Source organism: Microcaecilia unicolor, chromosome 10, assembly GCF_901765095.1.
Source record: "Microcaecilia unicolor chromosome 10, aMicUni1.1, whole genome shotgun sequence".
Lineage (NCBI taxonomy): Eukaryota > Metazoa > Chordata > Amphibia > Gymnophiona > Siphonopidae > Microcaecilia > Microcaecilia unicolor.
The window spans coordinates 110,707,228-110,725,716 of NC_044040.1; the positions used below are offsets into that span (position 1 = coordinate 110,707,228).

The 18,489-nt window shown below is 50.9% G+C and overlaps 1 protein-coding gene across 5 annotated transcripts in view; it reads left to right on the forward strand.

Moving 5' to 3' along the window:
* Positions 1–18,489, forward strand: part of PCCB (propionyl-CoA carboxylase subunit beta) — an 840,377-nt gene that overhangs the window by 423,421 nt on the left and 398,467 nt on the right. For all 5 annotated transcript variants that reach the window (XM_030215921.1, XM_030215922.1, XM_030215920.1 and 2 more), the window contains one exon: positions 14,117–14,198. In XM_030215921.1, coding sequence (XP_030071781.1) covers positions 14,117–14,198 — 82 coding nt within the window. The remainder of the gene's footprint in view (positions 1–14,116; positions 14,199–18,489) is intronic.

Consider the following 18,489-nt stretch of genomic DNA (forward strand, 5'->3'; position numbering starts at 1 on the left):
GTGGTCATCAGTCCACACATTCACATCTCACTACTGCCTTCAGCAGGATAGCTGACGCGACAGTTGGTTTGGCCAGTCGGTGCTGCAGAATCTGTTTGGGCTTTAGAATCCAACTCCAACCCTCCAAGGCCCATTTATATTCTGTTCCAGGCTGCACTCTCAGGTAGATATTTCTTGTTTCAGGTCAATTTTTGTTATGTCCTCGCCGTTGTGAGGCCCAATTGACCAATGTTTCTTGATTTGAGTGAGCCTGGGGGCTAGGGATACCCCACATGTGAGAATATCAGCCTGCTTGTCCTCGGAGAAAGCGAAGTTTCTTACCTGAAGCAAGTATTCTCCGAGGACAGCAGGCTGCATATTCTCACAAATCCTCCCACCTCCCCTTTGGAGTTGCTTTTCTTTCATCTTTTGGATTCAACTGAGGAGCGTGTCTGTGCGGCGAGCGGGAAAACGTGTGCGTATGCGCGATGGGATCGTCTCGCGCGACGGAACGCTCTGGAAGAGACTTTTGAGATTTTGCTAGAAAATCCTCCAGGCCGACGTGACGTCACCCACTTGAGAATATGCAGCCTGCTGTCCTCGGAAAATACCTGCTTCAGGTAAGAAACTTCGATATACTGGAAATGGTGCTTGGAAGTTAGATAATGGAAATTTGGGTATAGAATGTTTTGGCAGATAACGCTAAGTTACTCACGTGTAACAGATGTTCTCTGAGGACAGCAGGAACCGCTCTCCAGCAACTTGCAGAAACCTTTGAGGGCAGTACAGCATGCATGTGCGTACCTTCCTGCCTGCTGCCCTCATACATGACTAAGCTAGTCTAATTCTTTTATTTTTTTTAATATATCTTTATTAACTCAGAGCAGAGTAATGAACATCTACTCCATTCTGAGTGATTTTTACAGTATACCCCAAAACAAATTGAAAAATAAGAATAAAAAAAGTAAAATAAAAAGACTGTTATGATTCTGCCAATAAGAATAAAAAAAGTAAAATAAAAAGACTGTTATGATTCTGCCGGTTTGACAGAGGGAGAGGGGGGGGACGTCTCTTTTGATTGACTGCCAGGGTTTGTGCTGACGTCAGTGGGTTGTACTTAAGCCTGCATGTTGCTACTTACTTTGCTTTGGCGTTACATTCCATGTGTGACTAAAGCCGTACAGTTCTCTCTCAGTACGTTGTGTTCTGACTTTGAACTGAGATTTCCTGTTCAGGGATTTCTTTCCTTTCCCTTCTGTTTGTGTTAGCTGGGGGGCAGCATGTGCGTGTGTGAAGTAATCAGTTCTCTTGCCTCCAGCTGGGCTTCCCTTCACTGCCTGCAGTTCGCTGAGGGAAGCCAGCTGCTTGTTTGTCAGTGGGGGCTGGGGTTTGTTCAGCCTCCGTTTCAGCTAGGCTGCTTGTGTGAGAGTGTCCTCTCCAGTTGATTGTTTACTCTAAGGATTTCTCTTCCCGTGTCTGCTGGCTCAGTGAGTTTAACCCTTTGTGTATTGTGTGTATTGTGTCCCTGCCTCTGACTGTGTGTTTGTTTAGTAGGGTCGTGCTTCCCCTCAGGAGCTTTCTCTTTGATTGTTTAAGGATTTCTCTTCCATGGGTCTGCTGGCTCAGTGAGTTTAACCCTTTGTGTACTTTGTATACTGTGTCTCTGCCTCTGTCTTCTGTGGGATTGAGACAAGGGCTTTCTGCCTCCCTTTGGTGTCTTGTACCTCTGGCCTCTGGCTGGGGGCTATCTCACCCCTTTTGGCGTGCTGTATTAGCTCCCCTGTCCTGCGCTAGTCCCCTGGGAGGTTGTGGCCCCGCTCTGGTTCTTTTGTTACTCCCTCTGCCCTATATGCATGTCTAGCATTTTGGGGTCCCGGGGGGCCCTCGGGGTTCTTTCACCCCTCCCTGTGTGTGTCTGGGTTCCAGTGTGGCTGTGAGGCCCGCACAAGTGGCTCTGCGTGCCTGGGTTCCAGTTCGGCTGCGAGGCCCGCCTGAATGCCTATTTGCCTTTCTTCCTGAGGTACTGCAGGGGAGGGTAGCTTAGGGGTATTGTGTAGCTGGGGTGTGTGGTGGTGGGTCTGTCTCCCCTTGGCCTGGGTCGGCGCTCTACTGGCCTCGGCCAGGGCCCAAGGGCTCACGACCAACCCAACGGATTACAGAACGCCAAAGCCATGAGCTTGACCGAACCATCTCCCATGCAGCTGCTCCAGTAACTGCATGCTCAGCTACAACAGGTATCAGGAGTCGTGAACGCGCTGAGTCAGCTGACCGGCACTGGGGCTGCGGAGGGCTCGTCGGCTCTCACCCTGCCGGGTTCCCTCGTATGTGGCTGAGGTATTTGGGTGGCTCAGCCTCCACGGTACGAGGACGATAGTAAGACCTGCCGGAGCTCCCTCAATCAGTGCCAAATTGTTTTCGAGTTGCAGGCCCGGGGTTTTCCGTCGGATAGGGCGAAGGTGGCATATATCATCTCCCTACTGGCGGGACCCGCTCTGTCCTGGGCCTCTCCATTATGGGAGAAGAAGGATAATTTGGATAATTTGGCAGAGTTTCTGAAGCAATTTCGGCTCATCGTTGAGGAACCCGGGAAACCCTCCTCGGCGGCGACTCAGCTGTTGAACCTACAGCAGGGTCGACTCTCTCTGGACGAGTACGCCATCCAATTTCGGACCCTGGCCGTAGAGCTAGGTTGGGATAATCCAAGCCTTACTGTGGTGTTTTGGCATGGGGTTTCGGCCAACATTAAGGACGAATTCACAGGTCGGGAGCTGCCCTCAGATCTGAACGACTTCATCCGTCTCTGCACCCAGGTGGACATTCGGTTCAGGGAGTGGGCCTGTGAACGTCGCGCGGGTCAGCAGTTTGGTGGGGCTAACTCGAAGAGCTCGCACAGGAGCCCTGCTTCCCAGTCGCTGGGTGCGCCTGATGGGGCCGAACCTATGCAGGTTTGGTTTTTTTTTGTTACATTTGTACCCCGCGCTTTCCCACTCATGGCAGGCTTAATGCGGCAGGCAATGGAGGGTTAAGTGACTTGCCCAGAGTCACAAGGAGCTGCCTGTGCCGGGAATCAAACTCAGTTCCTCAGTTCCCCAAGACCAAAGTCCACCACCCTAACCACTAGGCCACTCCTCCACCGGACGGTTGACCGGACGGCCCAGGAGAGACAGCGGAGACGCTCGAAGGGGCTGTGCCTGCATTGTGGAGTGAAGGGGCACTTTGTCCGTGATTGCCCGAAGAGAAAGAACTCGGGAAACCGGCAGCCCTGATACTGGCTAGGGAGACCGGGTCAGGGCCGAAGTCAGTCTCCCCTTGGACGCAGGTTCTGGTTCCAGTTCTACTGGCGATTAAGGATACCCCTTGTTTTGAGGTGCTAGTTGACTCGGGTGCGGGAGGCAACTTTATCAGTGCGGACCTGGTGAGGGTTCATCAAATTCCTACTAAGGAGTTACCTCAGTCCGTCACTGTCTCAGCGGCTTGGGGACTGGTTCAGGGAGTTCTACGCTCCAGGACCATGCCCATGACCATACGGGTAGGAGTCTTACACAAAGATGTTATCTCCTCCTACGTCCTACCGTCGGCCACTGAGTCCATAATCCTGGGATTACCCTGGCTTTGCCTGCACAACCCCTGCATTGATTGGGCCCGGGGCGAATTGTCGGCGTGGGACCCGGGCTGCCAGAAAGTCTGTTTGGACAAGGTCTCGTCAGCACCAGTGACGCTCCCTGTGGATCGAGCCAATGTCATGTTACCTGGCCCATACCGATCCTTTGGAGATGTTTTTTCCAAACAACAAGCAGAGATTCTGCCTCCCCATCGCTCTTATGATTGCGCCATAGAGCTATTACCGGGCACCGAACCTCCTCGTGGTTGCATATACCCCCTATCCCGTCCAGTGACGGAAGCCATGGCCCATTATATTCGGGAGAACCTAGCTCGAGGGTTCATCCAACCCTCTAAATCGCAAGCGGGTACTGAATTTTTCTTTGTGGAAAAGAAAGACGGGGGGGGGGGGGGGTGCTTGCACCCCTGCATTGATTACAGAGGACTTAATGCCATCACGTGGAAGGACAAGTACCCGCTTCCCTTGATTTCTGAGATATTTGACCGCCTCCAGGGGGCCCAGATCTTCTCCAAGCTCGATCTCAGGGGGGCCTACATCCTTGTGCGGATCAAGGAGGGGGATGAGTGGAAGACGGTGTTTAACACCCGCGGCGGGCATTACAAATACCGGGTCATGCCGTTTGGACTTGCTAATGCCCCAGCCGTCTTCCAGGCCTTCATGAATGACATCTTCAGGGATCTCCTGTATAAGTTTGTGATGGTCTACCTGGACGACATCTTAATTTTTTCAAGGGCTGAGGAGGAGCACCAGGAGCATGTGAAGGTCGTATTATAGTGGTTAAAAGAGAACCACCTTTATGTGAAACTGGAGAAATGTGAATTCCATCACTCCGAACTGCTCTTCCTGGGGTACATCATTTCAAACCACGGGCTGCGTATGGACCCCAGTAAGCTGACAGCCATCCTGCACTGGCAGCAACCCACTGGGTGTAAGGCTCTACAGCGCTTCTTAGTTTTCGCGAACTACTCTAGGCAGTTCATTTGGAACTACTCGTTTCTGACTGCTCCCCTTACTGCCTTAACCAAGAAGAATGCTGACGCCCATAATTGGTCACCGGAGGCGTGTAAGGCCTTTGAAAACCTTAAGCAGGCTTTTGTTGGAGCACCAGTGCTATGCCATCCCAATCCAGCGAGTAAATTTTTCGTGGAAGTGGACGCCTCATCGGTAGGCGTAGGAGCTGTGCTGTCTCAAGCCCACTCCATTGTGAGACTTCTCCCATGTGCCTTCTTCTCAAAGAAGTATACCCCCGCCAAAAAGAACTATGCCATCGGAGATCAGGAGCTTTTAGCCATTAAATTGGCTCTGGAAGAATGGCGTCATCTGTTGGAAGGGGCACAGGAGCCCTTCACGGTGTTCACGGACCATAAAAATTTGACCTACTTGCGGGAAGCGAGAACATTGAATCCTCACCAGGCCCGGTGGGCATTATTCTTCTCCCACTTTGATTTCACTCTGGCCTACCGGCCAGCGGAGAACACTAAGGCATACGCTCTCTCCAGGTCCATGGAGGCTGACCTGGAGGAGGAACCCCTGCAGTATGTAATCAAACCTGACGCCATTGTGGCCACTATGATGCTAGCTGTCCCTGCGGGTATGACCTTTGTGCCACCCTTTGTGCCACCCCGGCTGAGGGAAAGGACACTCCAATGGGGGCATGCCTCTCGAATGGCAGGACATCTTGGGATCCTGGGAACCAAGCGGTTCATCTCCCAGCATTATTGGTGGCCCTCACTTGATCGGGATGTGCAGGAGTTTGTGGCTGCGTGTCCGGAGTGCACCCAGAATAAAGCCGACCGTCGGAGACCCCAGGGGTTGCTGATGCCATTACCGGTACCTGAGAGACCGTGGACCCACATTGCCATGGACTTTGTTACGGATCTGCCCAACTCTGAAGGGCACACAGTTGTCTGGGTAGTGGTGGACCGGTTCTCTAAAATGGCCCACTTCGTACCCATGCCTACCCTTCCTTCGGCGGTGAAGCTGGCACAGTATTTCATCAGCTCTATTTTTCGTCTCCATGATCTGCCGGAATCCATTACCTCCGATCAAGGAGTACAATTTGTCTTGAAGTTCTGGCGAGCTCTGAATCTGGCCCTTGAGGTAAAGCTGAACTTTTCGTCGGGATATCACCCACAATCCAATGGCCAAACAGAACGCGTTAACCAATGCCTGAAGCAGTTCCTGCGGATGTATGTCAACGAGCACCACAATGACTGGAGTCAGCTGCTGCCTTGGGCAGAATTCGCTCATAACAATCGAGTGAGCTCGGCCATGGGCGCTTCGCCCTTTTACATCGTATATGGAAGACTTCCGCGGATACTATACCCCTTGAAAACCAACTCGGATGTCCCAGCAGCGGCCGACGTGGTGACTTTTCTTCAAGCAATTTAGTCGTCAGTTCAGAAAGATCTGCGAGTGACCTCCGCTCGTATGAAACGCCAAGCGGATAGGTAGAGTGGAGCCGCGCTTCCAGCCTGGCGACTTGGTGTGGTTGTCCACGCGTAATCTTGGTCTGAAGATCCCCTCTTCCCCGCTTTGCACCTCAATTTGTGGGTCCGTATCCTATTGTGAGGCAAGTGAATCGGGTCTGTTATCAGCTAAAGTTACCCCTACATTACAGGTACATAACACCTTTCATGTGCCCTTGCTGAAGCCAGTGATTCTGAGAAAAGGTGTCTTGCCCGCTTTGCCTTCTAGTCCAGCCGTCTCAGCTTCCCAGGGGGAATACGAAGTCCGGGATGTCTTGGATGCGAGGCGCTTCCGAGGACATCTCCAGTATCTCATTGCGTGGAAGGGATATGGACCGACAGACAACTCCTGGGAGGACGCTACTCATGTCCACGCGCTGGTCTTAGTCAGACGATTCCACCGCCTTTTCCCTCACAAGCCTAAACCTCGTGGCCGGGGTAGGGGGGGCTTGAAGGGGGGGTGGGGTGATGTTATGATTCTGCCGGTTTGGCAAAGGGAGAGGGGGACGTCTCTTTTGATTGGCTGACAGAGTTTGTGCTGACATCAGTGGGTAGTACTTAAGCCTGCATGTTGCTACTTACTTTGGCGTTACATTCCCTGTGTGACTAAATCTGTACAGTTCTGACTTTGATCTGAGTTTTCCTGTTCAGGGATTTCTTTCCTTTCCCTTCTGTTTGTGTTAGCTGGGGGGCAGCGTGTGCGTGTGTGAAGTAATCAGTTCTCTTTCCTCCAGCTGGGCTTCCCTTCACTGCCTGCAGTTCGCTGAAGGAAGCCAGCTGCTTGTTTGTCAGTGGGGGCTGGGGTTTGTTCAGCCTCTGTTTCAGCTAGGCTGCTTGTGTGAGAGCGTCCTCTGTGTCTGCTGGCTCAGTGAGTTTAACCCTTTGTGTACTGTATTGTGTCCCTGCCTCTGTGTGTTTGTTCAGTAGGGCCTGCTTCCCCTCGGGGAGCTTTCTCTTTGATTGTTTACTCTAAGGATTTCTCTTCCCTGGGTTTGCTGGCTCAGTGAGTTTAATTAACCCTTTGTGTACTTTGTATACTGTGTCTCTGCCTCTGTCTTCTGTGGGATTGAGGCAAGGGCTTTCTGCCTCCCTTTGGTGTCTTGTACCTCTGGCCTCTGGCTGGGGCTATCTCACCCCTTTTGGCTTGCTGTATTAGCTCCCCTGTCCTGCGCTAGTCCCCTGGGAGGTTGTGGCCCCGCTCTGGTTCTTTTGTTACTCCCTCTGCCCTATTGCTGGGGTTTAGTGCATGTCTAGCATTTTGGGGTCCCGGGGGGGCCCTCGGGGGTTCTTTCACCCCTCCCTGTGTGTGTCTAGGTTCCAGTGCGGCTGTGAGGCCCGCACGAGTGGCTCTGCGTGCCTGGGTTCCGGTTCGGCCGCGAGACCCGCCTGAATGCCTGTTTGCCTTTCTTCCTGAGGTACTGCAGGGGAGGGTAGCTTAGGGGTATTGTGTAGCTGGGGTGTGTGGTGGTGGGTTGGCCTCCCCTTGGCCTGGGTCAGCGCTCTGCTGGCCTTGGCCAGGGCCCAAGGGCTCACGACCAACCCAATGGATTACAAAGACATAAAGTAAAAATAAAAATAATAAAAAGAAAATACAGTAAATAAAATAAAACCCCCTCTTCCTTCTTCCTGAATTAGTTCATATTCTCCGAGGACAAGCAGGCTGCTTGTTCTCACTGATGGGTGACGTCCACGGCAGCCCCTCCAATCGGAACACTTTACTAGCAAAGGCCTTTGCTAGTCCTCGCGCGCTCATGCGCACCGCGCATGCGCGGCCGTCTTCCCGCCCGAACCGGCTCGTGTTCGTCAGTCTTCTTTTGTCCGCGCTCGGTACGGTCGTGTTTTTGCCGTGTCGTGCCCCGCAAAGTCGACCTCGCGCGTTCTTCGTGTTGTTTCTCAAAAAAAAAAAAAAACTTATTCTGTGTGTGGAAAGAGACTCTTCGGTCTCTTTTCCCCCCGCTATTTCCAGCTTTTTCGCCCCGGTAAGTTTTCTTTCGTCGTCGGGGTACGCCGCTTTTAGGCCTCGGGTCGAAGTTTTCTTCCCCTTGTTTTTCGGGTGCCTTTTCCGCCATTTCAACTTTTGATCTCGCCGGCGTGATTTTTCCGCCCATGACATCGAAGTCTCCCAGCGGCTTCAAGAAGTGCACCCAGTGCGCCCGGGTCATCTCGCTCACTGACAGGCATGCGTCGTGTCTTCAGTGCTTGGGGGCTGGGCACCGCCCGCAGGCCTGTAGTCTGTGTTCCCTTTTGCAAAAGCGGACTCAGGTAGCGAGATTGGCCCAGTGGAGCGTTTTGTTCTCGGGCTCTTCGTCGACATCGGCACCGGGGGTATCGGGTGCATCGACGTCTTCAGCGTCCAGAACTTCTTCCTCGGCCGCCAGTGCATCGAGGCATCGGCCCTCTGCATCGGCGCTGAGACATCGGACAGCTGCATCGACGTCGGTGGTACCGGGACCTCGTCGGCTGATGTCGTCGGACGGTGGTGCTTCGTCTGGAGTGCAGGTGAGGGCTGTCTATTCCCCTGCTGGTGGCGGTGAGCCTTCTGGTGGGTCTCCCCCTACCCTGAGGGCTCCTGCGGTACAGCCCCCCCGAGACCGACCTCCTTCGGTCTAGGCCCCGAGGAAGCGACGGTTGGATTCTACGTCCTCCTCGTCGGTGCCGGGAAGCTCCGTGAAATGCTCGTTCAAAGAAATCGAAGAAGCATCGTCATCGGTCTCCTTCCCGTGTTGGCACCGAGAGCTCTGGGTCGCCGAGGGAGTCGGCACCCAGTAGGCATCGGCACCGAGAGGACCGCTCACCCTCTGTCCAGGAGGTGTCGATGCGCTCCGCTCTGGACAGCCCAGAACAGCCTCCATGCCGGAACAGGTTTCTGACGTCGCCGCCTGCATCGACATCCATGCCTTTTCTCTGCAGCCGCTCTGAACGAGAGCCTCCGGGCTGTTTTCACAGAGATTCTGGGAGAGCTGTTGCGCCCTACCCCTCCGGTACGGCGGTGCTTGGCCACCCGGTACCGTCGAGCGTGGCGCCGGCGGTCCATCGCCCGAGGTGAGGTCTCCGGCGTCTGTGCCGCGTGCGGGTACCGCCTGCTGTCGCCTCCCAGGAAGGCTCCCCGACTACGTCGGCGGAGGGAGCTTCGCCGATGCGGGCGAGGGAGTCTACCTCCCGACGCCCCCATCGTGGACGTGGCTCCACAGAGTCGAGTCGGGCGAGGTTGCAGACACAGGTCCGTGAACTTGTGTCTGACACCGAGGGTGAGGCCTCGTGGGAAGAGGAAGAAGACCCAGATATTTCTCTGACGAGGAGTCTGAAGGTCTTTCCTTCCGATCCCACTCCTCTCCTGAGAGACAGCTTTCTCCTCCCGAGAGTCTGTCTTTTGCTTCCTTTGTCCGGGAGATGTCTACGGCCATCCCCTTCCGGTGGTTGTGGAGGACGAGCCCAGGGCTGAAATGTTTGAGCTCCTGGACTATCCTTCTCCACCTAAGGAAGCGTCCACTGTACCCATGCACCATGTCCTAAAAAAGACATTGCTGGCGAACTGGACCAAGCCTCTAACTAATCCCCACATTCCCAAGAAGATCGAGTCCCAGTACCGGATTCATGGGGACCCAGAGCTGATGCGCACTCAGTTGCCTCATGACTCTGGAGTTGTGGATTTGGCCCTAAAGAAGGCTAAGAGTTCTAGAGCATGCTTCGGCGCCCCCGGGCAAAGACTCTAGAACCTTAGACTCCTTTGGGAGGAAGGCCTACCATTCCTCTATGCTCGTGGCCAAAATTCAGTCCTACCAGCTCTACACGAGCATACACATGCGGAACAATGTGCGGCAGTTGGCGGGCTTGGTTGATGCGCTCCCCCCTGAGCAAGCCAAGCCTTTTCAGGAGGTGGTCAGGCAGCTGAAGGCGTGCAGGAAATTCCTGGCCAGAGGGGTGTATGACACCTTTGATGTTGCGTCCAGGGCCGCTGCTCAAGGTGTGGTGATGCGCAGGCTCTCATGGCTGCGTGCCTCCGACCTGGAGAATAGAATCCAGCAGCGGATTGCGGACTCGCCTTGCCGTGCGGATAATATTTTTGGAGAGAAAGTCGAACAGGTGGTAGAGCAGCTCCACCAGCGGGACACCGCATTCGACAAGTTCTCCCGCCGGCAGCCTTCAGCCTCTACCTCTACAGGTAGAAGATTTTTTTTGGGGAAGGAAGACTGTTCCTTACTCTTCTGGCAAGCGTAGGTACAATCCTCCTTCCGACAGCCTGCGGCCCAGGCTAAGCCCCAGCGCGCTCGCTCTCGTCAGCAGCGTGCGCCTCAGCAAGGCCCCTCGGCTCCCCAGCAAAAGCAAGGGACGAGCTTTTGACTGGCTCCAGCAGAGCATAGCCGACATCCAAGTGTCAGTGCCGGGCGACCTGCCAGTCGGAGGGAGGTTGAAAGCTTTTCACCAAAGGTGGCTTCTCATAACCTCCGATCAGTGGGTTCTCCAAATAGTCCGGCAAGGATACACCCTCAATTTGGCCTCAAAACCTCCAAATTGTCCACCGGAGCTCAGTCTTACAGCTTCCAGCACAAGCGGTACTTGCAGAGGAACTCTCCGCCCTTCTCAGCGCCAATGCGGTCGAGCCCGTGCCATCCGGGCAAGAAGGGCTGGGATTCTATTCCAGGTACTTCCTTGTGGAAAAGAAAACAGGGGGGATGCATTCCCATCCTAGACCTAAGGGCCCTGAACAAATATCTGGTCAAGGAAAAGTTCAGGATGCTTTCCCTGGGCACCCTTCTTCCCATGATTCAGCAAAACGATTGGCTATGCTCTCTGGACTTGAAGGATGCCTACACACACATCCCGATACTGCCAGCTCACAGGCAGTATCTGCGATTTCAGCTGGGCACACGTCACTTCCAGTACTGTGTGCTACCCTTGGGCTCGCCTCTGCGCCCAGGGTGTTCACAAAGTGCTTGGCTGTAGTAGCAGCGGCACTTCGCAGGCTGGGGGTGCACGTGTTCCCATATCTCGACGATTGGCTGGTGAAGAATACATCCGAGGCAGGAGCCCTGCAGTCCATGCAGATGACTATTCGCCTCCTGGAGCTACTGGGGTTTGTGATAAATTACCCAAAGTCCCATCTTCTCCCAGTGCAGAGACTCGAATTCATAGGAGCTCTGCTGGATTCTCGGACGGCTCGCGCCTATCTCCCAGAGACGAGAGCCAACAACTTGTTGTCCCTCGTCTCGCGGGTGCGAGCGTCCCAGCAGATCACAGCTCGGCAGATGTTGAGATTGCTAGGCCACATGGCCTCCACAGTTCATGTGACTCCCATGGCCCGCCTTCACATGAGATCTGCTCAATGGACCCTAGCTTCCCAGTGGTTTCAGGCTGCTGGGGATCTAGAAGACGTAATCCACCTGTCCACGCGTTTCTCGACTCCCTGTATTGGTGGACGATTTGGTCCAATCTGACTCTGGGACGTCCCTTACAAATTCCTCAGCCACAAAAGTGCTGACCACGGCTGGTCTCTCCTGGGGTGGGGAGCTCATGTCGAGGGGCTTCACACTCAAGGAAGCTGGTCCTCCAGGAACGAGATCTGCAGATCAATCTTCGGAGTTACGAGCGATCTGGAATGCTCTGAAGGCTTCAGAGATCGGCTGTCCCACCAAAATCCAAATTCAGACAGACAACCAGGTTGCCATGTACTACGTCAACAAGCAGGGGGGCACCGGATCTCGCCCCCTGTGTCAGGAAGCCGTCAGCATGTGGCTCTGGGCTCGCCGTCACGGCATGGTGCTCCAAGCCACATATCTGGCAGGCGTAAACAACAGTCTGGCCGACAGGTTGAGCAGGATTATGCAACCTCACGAGTGGTCGCTCAATTCCCGTGTAGTGCGATAGATCTTCCAGGTGTGGGGCACCCCCTTGGTAGATCTCGAGCCAACCACAAAGTCCCTCAGTTCTGTTCCAGGCTTCAGGCCCACGGCAGACTGGCGTCGGATGCCTTCCTCCTGGACTGGGGGGAGGGTCTGCTGTATGCTTATCCTCCCATACCTCTGGTGGGGAAGACTTTGTTGAAACTCAAGCAAGACCGAGGCACCATGATTCTGATTGCTCCTTTTGGCCGCGTCAGACTGGTTCCCTCTTCTTCTGGAGTTGTCCTCCGAAGAACCGTGGAGATTGGAGTGTTTTCCGACCCTCATCACGCAGGACGAAGGGCGCTTCTGCATCCAGCCTCGGTCCCTGGCTCTCACGGCCTGGATGTTGAGAGCGTAGACTTTGCCTCTTTGGGTCTGTCAGAGGGTGTCTCCCGCATCTTGCTTTCTTCCAGGAAAGATTCCACTAAGAGGAGTTACTTCTTTCTATGGAGGAGGTTTGCCGTCTGGTGTGACAGCAAGGCCCTAGATCTCGTTCTTGTCTTACACAGACCCTGCTTGAATACCTTCTGCACTGTTTGAGTCGGTCTCAAGACCCAACTCTGTAAGGGTTCACCTTAGTGCAATCAGTGCATACCATTACCGTGTGGAAGGTAAGCCGATCTCAGGACAGCCTTTAGTTGTTCACTTCATGAGAGGTTTGCTTTTGTCAATGCCCCCCGTCAAGCCTCCTACAGTGTCATGGGATCTCAATGTCGTTCTCACCCAGCTGATGAAACCTCCTTTTGAGCCACTGAACTCCTGCCATCTGAAGTACTTGACCTGGAAGGTCATTTTCTTGGTGGCAGTTACTTCAGCTCGTAGAGTCAGTGAGCTTCAGGCCCTGGTAGCCCAGGCCCCTTACACCAAATTTCATCATAACAGAGTAGTCCTCCGCACTCACCCTAAGTTCTTGCCGAAGGTTGTGTCGGAGTTCCATCTGAACCAGTCAATTGTCTTGCCACATTCTTTCCCCTGTCCTCATTCCTGCCCTGCTGAACGTCAGCTGCACACATTGGACTGCAAGAGAGCATTGGCCTTCTACCTGGAGCAGACACAGCCCAACAGACAGTCCGCCCAATTGTTTGTTTCTTTTGATCCCAATAGGAGGGGAGTGGCTGTTGGGAAACGCACCATATCCAATTGGCTAGCAGATTGCATTTCCTTTACTTACGCCCAGGCTGGGCTGGCTCTTGAGGGTCATGTCACGGCTCACAATGTTAGAGCCATGGCAGCGTCAGTGGCCCACTTGAAGTCAGCCACTATTGAGATCTGCAAAGCTGCGACGTGGTCATCTGTCCACACATTCACATCTCATTACTGCCTGCAGCAGGATACCCGACGCGACAGTCGGTTCGGGCAGTTAGTGCTTCAGAATCTGTTCGGGGTTTAGAATCCAACTCCACCCCCCTAGGCCCCTGTTTTATTTTGTTCCAGGCTACACTCTCAGTTAGTTGGATAAATTGTTAGGTAAATCTCAGTTATGTCCTCACCGTTGCGAGGCCCAGTTGACCATGTTTGTTGTTTTGAGTGAGCCTGGGGGCTAGGGATACCCCATCAGTGAGAACAAGCAGCCTGCTTGTCCCGGAGAAAGCGAATGCTACATACCTGTAGAAGGTATTCTCCGAAGACAGCAGGCTGATTGTTCTCACAAACCCGCCCGGCCTCCCCTTTGGAGTTGTGTCTTCCCTTGTCTTTGTCTTGTACATATGGGACTGACGAACACGAGCCGGTTCGGGCGGGGAAGACGGCCGCGCATGCGTGGTGCGCATGGGCGCGCGAGGACTAGCAAAGGCCTTTGCTAGTGAAGTTTCCGATGGAGGGGCTGCAGTGGATGTCACCCATCAGTGAGAACAATCAGCTGCTGTCCTCGGGGAATACCTCTACAGGTATGTAACTTGCGCTTTTGGTATTTCTCCTTTCCTTTACTATTCTTGCCTTCAAGATAAGTGGTTTCATTGTGTATGTAGTTTAGCAGCTCAATCTACTGTGTGATAGGAACTACGACACAAAGAGAAAAGTCTTACTTGTCCATAGTGATATGTGTCATTTAGCAATTGTGCAGAAAGATTTTGTCACTATACCCCACCAAGCTTCGTGTCCATACTGTTTTCTCATCAAGTTACCTTAAATTCTAAGCTTATACTATGTTTTTAACTTCTGAATAGTGACCGTATGGTTCCAGGTCTGGACACAGTTGTTCCAGTGGAATCTGCAAAAGCCTATGATATGCTGGATATAGTTCATTCGGTAAGTCCCTTCTAGATAACCCTTACTTGATGCACTCTCTACCTTTAAATTGTCTGCCTTATATGTACTCCTCATTCTTTCACTTAACATCTAGTTTGTTTGTTTATTTATTTATTTATGGTTTGCTTATATCCCACATTTTCCCACACATGCCGGCACAATGTGGCTTACAAAAAGTTAAATAAAATCACAAAATAGGAAACTTAGAAAAGTATACAAGAAGGAGGCAGGATGAAAAACATCTAACAGGGTGAATCTAACAGGGTAAGGGTTAAGGAGAGTGCATCAGTCAACGGTGAAAAGTGGGGAGTAGGTCTTGGCAAAGAAATAGGTCTTTAACAACTTCTTGAAGAGGGAGTGGTCCGCTTGGGTTTTAAGGTGTTGCGGGAGTGCATTCCAGTGCTTAGGACTCCAATAGCGGAAGGACAAGGCGAAGATCCTCTTGTACCTGACACCCTTACAGTTCGGGAAGTGCAGACGGAGATAGGAACGAGCAGCAGGATTGGCATTTTTGTGCAGAAGGTCGATCAAGGGGTGCATGTAATCTGGGGCAGCCCCATAGATGATTTTATTGGTCAAGGAGCAGAGCTTAAAGGCAATGCGCTCTTGTACAGGCAGCCAGTGTAATTTGAAACGCAAGGGTTCGGCATGTACAAAGCGTCGTTCTCTTAGAACGAGGTCTCGCCGGCCAGGTGTTCTGAACTGTCTGGAACTTTTCAACAGTGAGTTCTGGCAGCCCGCATAATTCCGCTGCAATAGTTTATGCTGAATGATAGGAATTCTAAGTCAAACATTTTTTAATTCATCTTTATGTAATAGGTTCAAACCTTCATCTTTAATCACTCCAAACATCACCCTTCCTATCTCTGAGAGCTTAAAAATACTCAGTGTAATCATCGATCGCAACCTATCGCTAGTTGACCAAACTAATTCTACTGCAAAGAAAATGTTTTTTTCATTGTGGAACTCAAGCGGATTAAATCTTTCTTCCCTAGAGAAATATTCCGATATCTAGTCCAATCAGTGGTATTAAGTCACCTAGACTACTGTAATGGGATATACGCAGGAGGCAAATAACAACTTGTAAAGAAACTTCAGACTGCCCAGAAAACAGCAGCAAGACTAATCTTTGGTAAATCCAAATTTGAAAGTTCCAAGTGTCACGTATACACTGCAGGAACCTAGGTTTGTGAGCCCTTGGGCCACTGCCGAGGAGCGGCAGCGGCAGGAGAATCACCCCAACACCAGATAAGGCAGACCGGAACTGGAACAAAGTGGACTGGAGCAAGGCTTCACCTACACTTGGCCACCTTTCATCAAGAGTTGAGCTCTGGGCTTCAGGCGGCCGGTAGGACTTGCAGGACAAGGCAGGACACAGCAGCAGGCTGACAAATATAGGAACACTAGAAACACGCTGGGTTCCAGGAAAAACAACAGGCAAACGAACAATCAGAAACAAGGCCGGGTCAGGGCAGGCTGTAGACCAGAAGAATAGTCCAATAAACAATCGGGTCTGGGCAGGCGGCAGGCAGAAGAATAGTCCAAAAACAAGCAGGAGTAAAAGTCCCCAACACGAAAAGCACTAGGCACTGCAGCCAATCACACCAAAGGAACGCCTCTGAAGAACACTGTTGCAAGGCAACTAGGAAACCTTACCAGGTGGTTAATAAAGGCAGGTCACAAGGGATGTCACCAGGTATGGGTGCTGCTTGGTTCCAAAAAACTCCCAAAACAATCTGAGAGATGGAAGATCCAGACCGGACCAGCATATCTTCTGAACATGGGAAACCGGTAAACCATCACTTCGCAGCATCCCCAGGTCTAAACCCTGGGGATCCGAGGTGACGCGAGCCAGGGACCTGGGCACAACCGTGACACAAGCACCTTCGAGAGAAATTGCACTGGCTCCCAGTAAAGGAACGACTTAACTTCAAGCACTCTCGCACCCTAGTCCACAAAACTCTTTATGGAGAAGCCCCAGGATACATGAATAACCTAATCAATCTTCCGGCCAGGAATACATCAAGCACATGCCGTTCATTCCTAAATCTCCATTACCCTACCTGTAACGGCCTCAAATATAAATCCAATTACGCTTCCTGCTTTTCCTTCATCAGCACCCACATTGGAATGTGTTGGCCAAAGCTGTCAAATCTATTCAAACCATCTCAACTTTAGGAAATTACTCAAGACCAACCTGTTTCGGAAGGCCCTACCCCCATGATCCAATATAAAGAAAGTCCTGCAAAACAGCATAAATGGACCATTTTGAACTCTCTACCTTTTCCCACTTTCCCTTCACACCCTATTCTTCATTCCTTGCTGACTACTACAATCTATTGTATTTATATAACTACCGGATTGACGATAGCCTTTTCGGTTTATTGTAAGCCACATTGAACCTGCAAACATGTGGGAAAATTGTGGGGTATAAATGTGATAAAATAAATAAAAATAAATTACATAAAGCAATTTTTTGTAACAGTTTATTTTAGAAATTATAGCAGTACAACTTGTGAAGTATGTGTTGTCACTGAAGGAACCATTGTGAAGCACCACGGTTCCTTCAGTGCCCACACATAAATTAACACAAACTGGATTATACGAAGAAAATTTAATAGCACAGATATAGTTAGAAAGACTCTCTGCTCAGGGGCAAAAGAAAATTATGTAACCAGGGTTAAAAAAAAAAATAATGTGCCTCTCTACCTGCCACATCTCCTTGTAGGCAGGCAGTACTGGGGCTTTGGCAGAAAAAGGTGGCAGCTTGGCGCTTGTGCAAACTTGTGCAGCAGAGAGAGTGCTGGTTAGCAGCCAGTGAGAGATGTGGAAGAATCTAGGGGAACTTTGACAAGGTAGGGAGATTAAGGGATTTTTATTTTTGCTGTACTGTGAAGTTAAATGTAGTACAAAGGCTGTGGAATGGTGTGGATGCCAACAAAGGAATGCATGTGCTTGCTGAATTTCCTTGGTAACCAGGATAAACATTTTAGCAGCTAACGTTGATAGCTAGGGTGGGTTGGGAATGAGACTTTGATGAGAGTGGAAGTGTGAGTCCCACTGTTAAACTTTAAAAACTGTCAAAAACTGACATTTCTGATTTGTGGTTAATAGGGAGCGCTAGGGACGTAAAATTCCTAGATGTAATAAATGACTGCTTTATGGAGCAAATGGTTCAAGAACTGATAAGAGAAGGTGCTATTTTAGATCTAGTTGTTTGTAGAATGCAGGGCATGGTAACGGATTCGCTGGGAAACAGGGATCAAAACATGATCAGATTTGAGCTGATATCTGTAATGAGATCACTAAAGAAATCTACTATAGCAGCATTTAAATTTCAAAAAGGCGACTATGACAAAATGAGGAAAATGGTTAAAAAGAAGCTAAAAGGATGAGATGCAAAGGTTAGGACTTTATATAAGGCATGGACGTTGTTTAAAAATACCATCATGGAAACCCAGACCAGATGTATTCCACGTATTAACAAAGGTGGAAATTAGAACAAATAACAGCCTGCATGGAAATTGGAATGACAAGTGAGGTGATTAAATTTGCAGATGACACAAAACTATTCAAAGTTGTAGAATTGCTATGGATTGTGAAAAATTGCAGAAAGACCTTAGGAAACTGGAATACTGGGCATCCAAATGACAGAAATTTAATTTGGACAAATGAAAAATGATGCGCACTGGGAAGAATAATCTGAATCATAGTTACCTGATGCTGGGGGTCCACCTTTTTAGTCAGCACTCAAGAAAAAGATCTAGGTGTCATTGTTGACAATATGCTGAAATCTGCACAGTGTGCAGTGGCGACCAAACAAGCAAACACGAAACTAGGAATTATTAGGAAAGGGATACAAACTAAGACCAAGAATATTATAATGCCTCTTTATCACTCAATGGTGCGTCTCACCTTGAGTATTGCATTCAATTCAGGTCGCCGTATCTCAAGGTTCAAAGAAGAGCAACCAAAATGATAAAGGAGATGGTACTCCTCTCATATGAGGAAAGGCTAAAAAGCTTAGGCCTCTTCAGCTTGGCAAAGAGATGGCTGAGTGGGGATATGATTGAGGTCTTCTAAATCCTGAGTGGTGTAGAATGGGTTAAAGTGAATCGACTTTTAACTCTTTCAAAAAGTATAAAGACCAGGGGACAATGAAATCACATGGAAATACTTTTAAAGTATATAGGAGGAAATATTTTTCACTCAAAGAATAGCTAAGCTCTGGAAACTTTTTGCTGGAGATGTGGTAACAGCGGTTAATGTATCTAGGTTAAAAAAGATTTGG